At 36.5% G+C, this 12,731-nt stretch overlaps 1 protein-coding gene across 1 annotated transcript in view; it reads right to left on the bottom strand.

Annotated features, from left to right (window-relative positions):
• RELCH (RAB11 binding and LisH domain, coiled-coil and HEAT repeat containing) overlaps positions 1–12,731 on the bottom strand; it is an 86,103-nt gene that overhangs the window by 51,257 nt on the left and 22,115 nt on the right. The window contains exons 3-8 of the mRNA XM_082479600.1: positions 7,215–7,286; positions 7,051–7,106; positions 6,827–6,940; positions 3,440–3,643; positions 3,256–3,347; positions 1,967–2,275 (exon numbers count right to left, since the gene is read on the bottom strand). Of these exons, the coding sequence (XP_082335726.1) occupies positions 1,967–2,275; positions 3,256–3,347; positions 3,440–3,643; positions 6,827–6,940; positions 7,051–7,106; positions 7,215–7,286 (847 nt within the window). The remainder of the gene's footprint in view (positions 1–1,966; positions 2,276–3,255; positions 3,348–3,439; positions 3,644–6,826; positions 6,941–7,050; positions 7,107–7,214; positions 7,287–12,731) is intronic.

The following is a 12,731-nucleotide window of genomic DNA, read 5'->3' on the forward strand; positions in this document are numbered from 1 at the left end:
TTCCCTGTGGGTTAATTAACAGCAAGCTCTGGGCAGCATGGATTCAATTACGACTGCTGGATGTATTTAGAGTCAAAAAAAAGCTTCTTGATGAAGCTTAGTAAAATACTTGATGGCTATGCTGGACAAAAACAATGACAGACCCAGACCTCTTGCACTCAAGTCAGTGGAAAGTCTTTTCGAGGGCCAACAGATGCCAGTAGCAAAGATGTTAAAATATAAGAAAGTATGATGAATATAAAACCCAAACACTACTATTCTAGTCCTTATAACACTAGGACAAGAGTCAATTTGCTGAAAAAATCAGGAGTGACTGCTATATACAGAAAACACCTTGTATTTGGAGCAAACTACCAAACACCTAAAATGACTTGAATAAGTACATGTGGTACAGTCTATTTAAACTGCTGCTAGTGCTTTCTACTGCAATCTGTTAGACCAGGCGTTTTTCCAGTGATGGCCATGTCCTCATTTGTGGGCACGCGTGCACAGCTGCTCTGAGTGCAGTCACACAAAGCAGGCTCACTTGCTCTTCTATCCTCTCTTCCCATCTGGGCAAGACTTATGCCAACAGTCCACTCCCTAACTACAGTAGTAACAATCTTGCCTTTTAGGATAGAGTCTTAGTTTTTAAAACCCCTTAATACATCCTGAATAAAATGTAGTAATTGTCTTCTACAAATAACCACACCTGGACTGATATAAATAAATATCCAGCACTTCCATTGTGCTGCTTCTCCCAGAGATCTAAAAATACTTAACAAATAATATAAGTCTTAATGAAAAAATTTTACTGTGTTATTACAAACCAAGTGCATAATCCAGGAAGAAAATGTAGTGATGCATATCTATAAAGTACTGTATCAGATATGGTTTCCTTTGACACTTCAGTGACACATTAAGACCAAAACTCGGTACAAAAATAGCTACATATTACACATGCATTACTTATTTCTGCAGTGAACTGCATTACAGGGGACTTTTGAAGTTAACTCAATGCAGATTCAAGGCTTTATTCAACTACTTTTCAAATAAGTCCACGTGCTGTTATATTTAAAAGAGCTGTGAGCAGCAAAACAAACTGTTTTTCTAGAGACCACTGTCATAAATCCCACTGGAGACACTCATAGTTCCTTCCTCACTCAGTGATCTCATCCTATTTTGATACCCAGCCTCACTATCCCCAAACCAGCAATCTAATATTCATGCACTTAATGCCTCCCAGCACTCCCAACTACTCTAAACAAAACTTGCAACAAGCCACAGATGAAAGTAGGTAGACAAGTTTATAGCAATGATGACAGCTATAAGTTTTATTACAGTGTAGATACTCAGGTAGGATATGAAAGAAACTAAAGAAAAAAATCTGTAAAGATTAAGTGGAAACACTGCAATTTTCCAGAAAACTCTAACCAGTTTTACTTCCCTGGTAAACACTAATATATTCAACCAGAAGAGAAGGAATTTGTACCAGGAGTCTAAGGTACTGTATTCAGAAATCAGAAATCTTTCCTATTGCTCAATTCTAAAGGTAAGATATCACTGAAAAAGGGCCTGATTTCCCAACCACTCTTCAAGCAGAAAAAGAGAGATTTCATTATGAATTTAAAATTTAAAAGAGAATGAAAATATCCTATCTGCCCACTCATCATTTTGATTTCAGCTTTTTTTTTTTTTTTTATTGTTGCAAGGAACAGGACTGCTTTTAGAAACGAGTAGGAGGGGAAAAGAAACGCTAAAACTTAATAATAAAAATCTAAAAATTTGTCAAATGCACTCCTTCCTAGAAAGATTAGCAACAATATGAAAGTATCAGCACTGTACCCTAAAGGTACATTAAATCTTTTATTTGCATTCAAAACGGAAATTATCTACGAATTCTGCAGAATTTTCTTGTAAAGTGGATAGATATTTTTCTGACAGTAAATTTTCATTAAAGCATTCCAGTTTAAAACTTATCACTAACCTATTAGGTTTATCGAAGTGGACTGCAGCTTTAGTTGATGGAGCACAAGAGGACAGTTTCTCTGTTTCTTTACAGGGCACAGAATTTAGCGTATCATCTTTGGAAGTCCTTGAATCCACTTCAGCTGATAAAGAAAGGTTTGTTTCCTCCGTGTTTCCAGGTTTATTGTCATTCTCAGAGCTCTTGATATCCAAGTACCGTCCATTGTCCTCCGAGACTGTGAGAGGCACTTGTTTTAAAGAAGGATGGGGAGCTACACCATAAACTGTTGACACAGCAAAGTTTTCATTCTTGAGAAAATCTATTTCACTAAAAAAGGAAAAGCAAAGAGTGAAATATTTTTGTAGCTTTCATAAGAAGGTTGTTGGAATCACAAGACTGAAGCACAGAAGTAAGGACAACATACTGAAGAGCTCTCTCTTCAACTCCAGTATGTTCAAAAATTCCTTTAATAGAAATAACTTATATCACACAAGCTGTTCAGATGGGCACTAGTTCAATGGAGCTCTTTAGTCAATAATTAGTAGCAGGAAAAATGTTGCACTCTGAGTGAATCAATTAAATAAGTGAGTAACAATAGTGTTATCTGCTTCTGGCTGAAACGTGAGCGCTGGGACACAAATTGTCATGAGACAGAACTCTATCTGGGATGAAAAACTTTAAATACTATAATAGTGAACAAATATATACTATCCCACCTGGCTTTAAAGTGGTAACTATGCAAGTCAATAAAGCCACTTAGAAATTATGCACTTGCCCGTAAGTTGTATTGGTGCATCTCTTAGGAGGAATGATATCTCATAGCTTACAGAATCATACGTTTTGACTATACTTTTAAAGACTTTTTTTTTGTTGTTGTTAAAGATACTGTCATTTCTACTATTCTTGCTCTGTAGAAAGAAAAACTGTATTGAAACATCTTTCTAACAGTGTTTGCAAGCTGTACACACCATAGTACTAAAGAGTGAAATAAAGCTGACTGGAGAGAAAACCTACACAAAACACATCAGAACTGATTCTGTTTTCAAAGTAGTAAATAAAGAAGTTGCATTGAGAGAACAAAACTGATTACATAATTAAATTATATGGGTAATAAAAGGGAAATAGTTTGAAGACTCTTCCTTTTTCAAAATCAAATACCATGGATTAAAAAAGACAGACTGCCCTGCTCGGGAGAACTCCTAGTAACTTTATAAGTGTAAGTTGTATGCTTTCATATATGTGCTACAAAAACATTGAGAATTTATTCCAACATTTATCAGCAGTCAAGCAGATTGATAAGTACATACCTCTCAAGTCTTTGGATTTGTTCCATCAAAGACCATTTCTCACTGTTTAACACACTAATTTGATCTTCCAATTTTTGCACTATTAAACATTGCTAAATACAGGATAGAAACAAAAGAATTTAGTACAATAGAAGTTAAGCAGTACAGCAAACAGGTGAAACATTTATTCTGTACAATCTCTTACTTCTATTGACTGTGGTGTTGTTTCAAATACAGGGACGCTCCCAAGTATAGGAGTAGCAGCCTCTAACTCATCATCTTCTACACCAACTGATACATCCACCACATCTCTCGCAGTAACATGATGGTTTCCAAAGTCACGATAGAGTTGTAACAGGTCAGGAGGTTTTGGAATGTTCAATCCTACATCATCCCAAAGTTCAAAATCCTTCAAAGGAATAAGAGAAACTAAAGCATACAATAAAATTCCTTTTATTTTCGTTTCTGTTCCCTCGTTTGACTGCACGTCATACAACAGCAAAATAATCAGGTCAAGATTACACTATAGTAAAGGAGATGAAAGCTTAAATCAGGTAGCAAGAAACAAAAGTAGAAAAAAGATCCATTTCATGACCCAAAGCAGCTTCACCCTAAAGGAAGCTCTAGGTTAACATACTAAAGAGAGGACCTTCAAAAAACACATAGATCACAATTTTTTTTTTTTTTCCAGGACATGAACACTTTTTAGAATCAGATATAACATTGACCAAATTCTAGCATAAGCCAGTGCAGTTAACAGAAGGCTTCCTACTGATAGCGGCATCATTTTGTTCCCATTTCACGCACAAATACAGGTGTAATTTTCCAGAAGCGGACAGTCAAATAGCTCTGTAGATGACTGATAGACAGGGTGCATATTCGCAGTGAAATTTGAACATAACTTGTATTAATCGTGTAAAGGTGTAAACAATACTAGGGCTTCCTGCCTCAAACCATCACTGCATGTTCTTGCTTTTCCGATTGACATGTTACCATCCTATTATTACAAGATCAATCCATGTCCATATATATAAATAAGCACGTGCACTGCTATACAGGAGTTGTGATGGTCTCTTTAATGATCATGGAGCAGATCCTCCAAGAAACTATACTAAGGCACATGGAATATAAGGAGGTGATTGGTGACAGCCAGCATGGCTTCACCAAGGGCAAGTCATGCCTGACAAATTTGGTGGCCTTCTACGAAGGGGTTACAGTGGCAGTGGACAAGGGAAGACCAACTGATGTCATCTACTTGGATTTGTGCAAAGCATTTGACACTGTCCCACACGATATCCTGGTCTCTAAATTGAAGAGACATGGATTTGACTATCCACTTGGTGGATAAAGAACTGGCTGGAAGGTCGCACTCAAAGAGTTGTGGTCAATGGTTCGATGTCCAAGTGGAGAGCAGTGATGAGTGGCGTTCCTCAGGGATCGGTACTGGGGCCTGTACTGTTCAACATGTTTGTCGGTGACATGGACAGTGGGGTCAAGTGCACCCTCAGCAAGTTTGCCAATGATACCAAGCTCTTTGGTGAGGTAGACACACTGAAGGGTAGGGATGCCATCCAGAGGGACCTGGACAGGCTGCAGAGGTGGGCCCAAGCCAACCTCATGCAGTTCAACAAGGCCAAGTGCAAGGTCTTACACCTGGGTCAGGGCAATCCCAAGCACAAATACAGGTTCAGCAGGGAATGGCTAGAGAGCAGCCCTGAGGAGAAGGACCTGAGGGTGCTGATTGACGAGATGCTTAACATGAGCCAGCAGTGTGTGATGGCAGCCCAGAAGGCCAACCGTAGCCTGGGCTGCATCAAAAGAAGCGTGGCCAGCAGGTCAAAGGAGGTGATTCTGCCCTTCTACTCCACTCTGGTGAGACCCCATTTGGAGTACTGCATCCATCTCTGGAGTCCCCAACAGAAGAAGGACATGGACCTGCTGGAGCGTGTCCAGAAGAGAGCCACGAGGATGATCCAAGGGCTGGAGCACCTCTCCTATGAGGAGAGGCTGAAAGAGTTGGGGCTGTTCAGCCTGGAGAAGAGAAGGCTCTGGGGAGATCTTATTGTGGCCTTCCAGTACCTAAAAGGGGCCTACAGGAGAGCTGGGGAAAGACTTTTTACTAGGGCATGTAGCTGTAGGACGAGGGGGAATGGCTTTAAACTAGAAGTGGGCAGGTTCAGATTGAACATTAGGAAGAAGTTTTTCACTTTGAGGGTGGTACGGCACTGGAACAGGTTGCCCAGTGAGGTTGTTGAGGCCCCATCCCTGGAGGTGTTCGAGGCCAGGCTGGACGTGGCCTTGGGCAACCTGGTCTAGTGAGAGTTGTCCCTGCCTATGGCAGAGGGGTTGGAACTCGATCTTCAAGGTCCTTTCCAACCTAAACCATTCTATGATTCTATGATTACATTTCAAAATTATTTTTTTTTAACTTTTTTCCTACTGTTCACAATTTTCACTATATTTTTCTATAGGCTGGTTACATAAACCTATTTGAAGAAAGATTATTTTCTGAAAGAACGATGTGAATAACCTAGAAAAAATGTGCATTCTATATGTTAATTGTAGTATGTTTATAGTTACTTTTTAGAATTAAGAACTTTGCCTTTTTTTTTTTTTTGCTAATTGTCTCACAACATAAAACACTCAGTTGAGAACACATAAAAAGGACAACTATTCATCTTTTCTCTTTTCAGGGCTGTATCCTCACAAATATTTGTATAAAACCTAGCACTGTTAAACTGAAATCTTAAGTGGATGATCCAAAAATGTTATTTGACAACCCATTTTCTTTACAGATTAGGATATGAGTTATAGGAAAAATATAGGAGGACTAGTTATAGATAGAACTGGTTGAAATTCAATATTTAATATTGAATTCAATATTTAAGTCTTCTGGCAATAATACAGTTTTTTTGTGCTGAATATATATTGGGTGTTGATGTTACTGGTGTTTTGTTCACCCAGTCAGAATGTAATTAGAACCTTCAAAACATTTGAAGAATTTTTTCCCATGAAATGCAAGCCAACAGAGACACAAAACTGATCATCTTAAGAAAAATGCATCAAAGCACATTATCTAAGATAACACCTTATTATTGAGAGCTTGTCCAAGACTGCATTCAATGCCACAGTATGATTAAGTATACTCATACATATACACATGACCAGGAGATGACAACCTCAGTATATTGTACATACTGCACAAATCAACTGAGTACAATTTAAGGAAAAGATTATGTTCAAAATTTTACTACATCCAGATCCGTGAGTTTAACTGAAAGGGTGTCCCTCAGAATCCAGGAAAATGTAGAAGTAGCTGTAACTCACAGTATTTTTCTTCTTGTTTTCCTTCCTTTAAACAATGCAAGCATTCTGCCTCCTTCCTACAAATTCTGGGAAAATACTCCTCAAAGTGCTGTGTTTTCAAACCATGCTTTAGATACAAAAATGCTAACTAACATTTAACTCTTAGAATACTCATATGTATGAAGTGAACTACATGCACAGGAAATGTCATTTAAATTCACTTGAGTTAATGACAAGATCAGAATATGGAAAGCAAGCATGTAAAAACAACACAAGAAAACTTTACCTGATCATGATTTTCATCTGAAAATGTTATTGATGTAAGCTTGTAACTATTCTTCAATAAAAATTCATTAACTAGGAAGTTTAGAGCTCTTTTCTCAAGAGGTCTGATTGGCTCCTGGAAAAAAAGAAAACAATACACTACATCTTTGGTTCATCTTCCTTCCAACTACGGACGCATATCCATCTTAAAGTCCATGCAAAGCTCAGTTATCACCAGCCACCTACCTGAATTTCAGGACTCGATTTATAATTTTTTCGTTCCTGCAAAGGAACTTCATTTTCTGGGGAGGAAAAAAAAGTAACTAAATTTTACTCTTACACACAGGATGAGCTCAGCTACTTCTACATTGTTCAAAGTAGAGACTTAAGAAAAGGTTTATGTACACCACCTGCAGCCTGAGTCAGGTTGGCTCGGAGGGCCTGTATGGTCTCCTTGGCTTTCCGTAGTTCAAACTCCAGGACTGGACAGGGATTTGGATTAAACACACACAGGCATCCAACCAAGGCAAGGGAAACAAAAATAAAATATAAAAAGCAAGGATGGGTGTGAAAAAAAATATACAGTTTGTATTAAACAGAAAGCATGCAATCTTTATGGAACTTATGAACACATGCAGCAGAGTTGGTCTGAAAGCAAACTGGTGAACATTTTCCATAGTTTCATTTGCCTTAAGTTAGCTAAATCAAAATTTCAAGCTGTCTGACAAGGACTCGCTGTAGGGTTTGGAGTTTTTTTTTTTTTTATTTTTGCTTGCTTTTAGCTTTGCATATTACTGGGAAATGCTTGTTATTTCTTCCCCACTCTTTCAATCAGCTGATAACTGTCAAACGCTCTGATTTTTTGGGGCAAGGGGAATATGCGAGCAATCAAGAGGACAGATCTAAAGCAAGCAAATACATGCTGGCAGCAGAGGAAGCTGTCTCCATGTAGCAAAGCTTAAACCATGAAGTGAATGTACTGCCCCACTGAGACTACAGATTTTTTTTTTTTTTAAATAAAATGTTATAGTGAAATTTTAGTGGTTTCAATGGCAGAACTTGAAACATACTTTATTTTACTACTAAAAACAATCTCATTTTAAATCTATTTAAAAATAGTGGATTTTTAGGCATACCCTAGAATCGACTAAGATTTTTAATTTAGTTGAATACATTTAAGAGATGCACAAGACCAAAAATACCTCAAAATATGCAGCTCTCATATAGTACTTACAGAGAAGCTTGCAATAAAAATATCTCTGCTCCCTTATTCTAAAAGTTTCAAGTGACTCTAGACTATACAACACTTTCAATGATCTAGACTCGACTTTAGAGATTCAAAAATATGTAATTCTAGCTGCTGTTATCACCTGCTCCACCTCCCGACCCCCCTGGTCATTGTTATGTGTTTCTCATGTTCCAATGTTTCCTCCAGAAAGGGCCAGTAGTCCTTTCTTTGCACTGGAATTTCATGTGTTTTGATGTTGAGGCCATATGTATACTGTGTATACATACGTATACTATAACCCTGTACCTTTTCAAAACATACAGTAAATGTTCCTTTTACAGCCACTGACAGTTAGGGCATCTAAGGGAACCAATTTAGGGAATTACCAGACAATTACATGCATTTCATTAATTCTCAGATTAATCTCATCACAAATATATAGTTACCAGAAAGAAGGATACTTGTACTTAACTAGAAGAGATGAGCACACAACAGCTACCATACTGAAGTGTTAAATTATACTAAATAGATTATCCAATATTTAATTTATTGCCAGGCACAACTAAAAATGCTGTAGCTGCTTTTAATAAGAAAATATTAATGAGATTTTTAATTATTGCCTGGAAACTATTTACACAGAGGACAATGCATGGCAGAAACACTGCATTGGTTTTTGCTTGTAAGAAATGCTACTGAAGACTACAAATGAAATGGTTTCCTCTTTTGAACATCTGTTACTAAGAATCTTTTGATAATTAGCACGCATGGAAAAAAGGATTCACTCAGTTTGCATTTATCCATAAAAACTGAAGGAGTAACTACAGTACACCACATTTGCTACATAAAAGTAACTTGTTTGATGCACAGAATTTTACTGCAGCAATACAAAAGCGCAACTGAGGATATGATGAATAAACTATGTATAATCTCTCTAGTATTCAGCAATGCTGATCTGCAAATACTTCTGTGCAACAAAGTTAGAAAATGCTCTTGTAGTAAAGTATCTAATAATTTTATCACTTCCTTGCATTTGAGTTACTAATTCACAATTACAATTCTAAGTTGTAAGCTACTAATTTGTTAGTTTTTGAAAATTGCAAAGAATTCAAATTAAGTAATTTTTCTTATGGAAATGACTATGTGTTAACATTTTATTCTTGTAAAATATTTTCAAAGACCAGAACAGTTGCAGATCAGGAGTGCCCTGCACTAGAATGATAGAAATAATAAAAAAAAGTTAGGAAAACAACACAAACTAGAAAAACTTCAGGAATCCCATTAAGGAAAGTAGGAATAAGACATGTCTGAAGGCATAGAAAGCCAAAAAACTTATGTCAGACAAACCCATGTCAGACGGCAAGAATTAATTTTTAGTGAACTGTCATGATGCTGAAAATTCTTAAAGCCATTGAGACTTTACCCATTCAACCTTAAAAGTAGATTACTCTGCTGCATGTTTCTCTGTATACAGTGGAAGATTCTGGATATAGTATATTTGAGAAGTTGTCACTTTGCAGCACAAGAAGCCACATAATTCTACTACAATACAGCATTGTTACGGTTGTACCTCATCTCCTAGTCTTACTAATATCATAACTGCCACCATACAAACCTTGAGGCACCTAGGTCAGTCACAAATTTAGCTTTTATTTGAAGAAACTTGTTTGTGTTTTTTTATAGAAGCATAAATATTTGTAAATAACTACAACATCATTTCAATCAAATTTTAAACTATGATTAAAATCTCTTCATTGTAGACACTACACTGAAATGCAATCTTCTCCCAAAAGATGTAATGATTTTTAACTCAACACATGTACTAATGAAATCAACACTGGAAATCCCAATTTGTTGATGATATGACATTCTTTTAAATAAAAAAAAAAGCAACCTCTAACCCCCTTCTTTGTAACCATTGTCAAGTACTGACTTTTAAAATAAATTACATGATCTCGCTCTCCCCCCCTACTCTAAAGCTTATGTACCTTAGAGAAGTTAACCCTTCAAAAGCATTGATAAAGCCAGCTAAAGCTTAACTTTGTGCTTGATTGAACCGATAACATGTACAACCCATTACAGTACTTAGTGAAAGGAGCTGACACTCCTTAAGAATGACACACAGAAGAGTTTTCTGCAGACAGCCTAGGAAAGAAAAGAACCAAATTGATTCTCCTCTACATCAGGAAAGCAGAGAGTAGACATGTAGAGCTCTGAGGTTAGTTAAACTTCCTACAAGAAAAGGGCATTTCTGAACAATCTGTTTTGCCTAAAGAGAGAAAACTGCTCCTTCTGAATTTAAGTGGCTCTCTTGCTTTTTTGTTTTTATAAAGAACTCAAATCACTACAGCTACCGTTCTGAGAAAAAAAAAATTACTTAGACTTACTTAAGAGTTCAGCTTAGAAATTTAAGAACGAAGCTTTCTCAAGGATTTTATCCTATCCATCCACATTTGTTAACAACTTCAGAAGTTATTGAACCATAGATTGAGAAGTTAGCTATAAAGAACAACCTGCAACTTGGGATATTGAACAAGTCGAGATCTACATGAAAGCAGTCTTGTTAGGCCAAGGCAAAAAAGTTGAAGAAATAACCAGTACTTCTAAAAATTGTCAATACTTACTTTTGTATAAGCAGTATTTTTTCCAATTATACTAGAATTTTACATTCTACATATGAATTATCTTGTCAGACTTTTGCATACTTCAGTATGAAGTTCTTCAGACAACAGTAGAAAGATAGTTTTGTTGTGAAGCCACTATATGGCATTCTGGAATTTTCTTTTAAAAGCAGTTCTCCACTAACGTATCAAGGGGCCCTCTGCTTACCTAGCTTTCCTCAAATTTGGACATACTGTTTTAAGTTTTGCTGTTGCTTGGTTCTTAACTGTGTTTTCAAGTTCTTCGTCCTTCTAAAGTAAACGCAGAACTCTAGATGTCCCAAATGATTCCTTCTAAAACATGTATGACATACTACTACATTTGACGGATTTGTGCATACATTTTGAGTCAATCAGAAGAAACCTAAATTCTCTGATTACAGTTAGCAATGAAGCCACTGTCAGAATATACTTCAAGACCTGATGTTTCCTAATTCCCACTTCCCTGATACTAGTCCTAAGAAGAAAAGAAGTGAGCAAACTTACAGTCAGTGAGAAACACTTCAGGATATAACACAAATAGACCTGAACCAGAAAGTTCTACTGCAGCATCAGAGATGACTATCAAGCTACAAAAATTACGATGAGTGTGAGAGTTCATAAGCAAGTTAACAGAGAACTTGTTATCATTCTAATTGTGGGAAGCCAACACTTTACTCATTAGTCTCATTCATGCTTTTAAGTTAATGAGACAGCACCAGCTACAGGAAAGACCTGAACTATAGCAGTCTTATCTTCAAGTTTAAACCTTTGGAGACTATTGACCTGGATGGAAATTAACGAGGCTTACAATTCTTTAACAATGCTTAAGACAGGAAATGGGAAGACAAAACCAGGCACAATTCCAGAATGAACAAATTCAACACACAATGTCAGCAAGTGATTGTTGTATTACAGATGCCTTTTGTGCTTTGTTTGTGGTTGGTTTGGGTTTTTTTTTTTTTTAGGGTTCTCCTCTGATTTTGATTGCACAAGTAATAGTACTTGTTAAAAACAAACAAAAAGGCTTTATAAAAAGCAGAAACTGTGAACCTAAGTCTAGATAAATGAAATCCTCAAAAATAAATCAAGTGCTTTTTGAACTTGTCTCTTCCTTTCAAATGCTGACAGGGACAGTATTTTATTCTGCCAATCAGAGATACGTAGTCTAGCCAGAAATCAATGCTAATGCAGGGAGAGCTGAAAGCACAAATGATTGAAATGGAGTTTGATTATGATAATAATTTTATTATAATTGAAAACACAGCATTGTGTTTCTAAAATTATCAGATTCTCAGAACAGTAGATGTCAAAGGCAGGTTAGCAATACTAAATATTTTGAATTATGTAAAGTAGGGGTTTTAGATCACAAGCATACTTGTGCACATGGTCAATTTAATATGTTGCAGAAGATTCAGTTCCTTAGATTGAATGTCAGACAACCTATTTACACCAAACGCTGTGGGTATTTGAGTTCAAGTTAGGTGTACTCATATCACAGGAATGGAACAGGTTTTCCATTCTCTGTTTTTTTTTAATGAATATTACTAAGCCTAGTAAATCCTTCAGTACTGACTTAATCTTAGCACCAATGGTTTCAGCACTTCATACATGAATTTAGATTCAAGACTTATTAGTCTTAGAGAACAAGTTGTTTCCATCTAGTACATTGCAAGCTCTAAGGACGCTTGTATCTTTTGAAACTCTGCATGGATTACAAATGTATTATCCAATTTGTTATGCACCTCTCTATATTTATGTTAATATCAGGTAGATAAGGAAGATTTCTAAATTGCAGTTAGTTTTGTCATCCATATCCTGACTGGCTTTTGTGACTTGTATCTATACTGTTATTATCAGGTTGACTGAAGAGTCTCGCCTAGTTTCCTTCAATCAGATTTTCCAAGCGACAAGTTCACATCAACTCTTCAAAACATGTTTGCTTCTAGGCCAAATTTTGAATCTAACACCAGATGGAATGAACTCAGCTAACAGATTTGAAATACTGAAATCTATTTCAAACAAGAGTCTTCCTAGTTATTCCAGGAATTTTTGGATTGGTA

This window comes from Vanellus vanellus (genome assembly GCF_965231255.1).
Source record: "Vanellus vanellus genome assembly, chromosome: 2".
Taxonomy (NCBI): Eukaryota; Metazoa; Chordata; class Aves; order Charadriiformes; family Charadriidae; genus Vanellus; species Vanellus vanellus.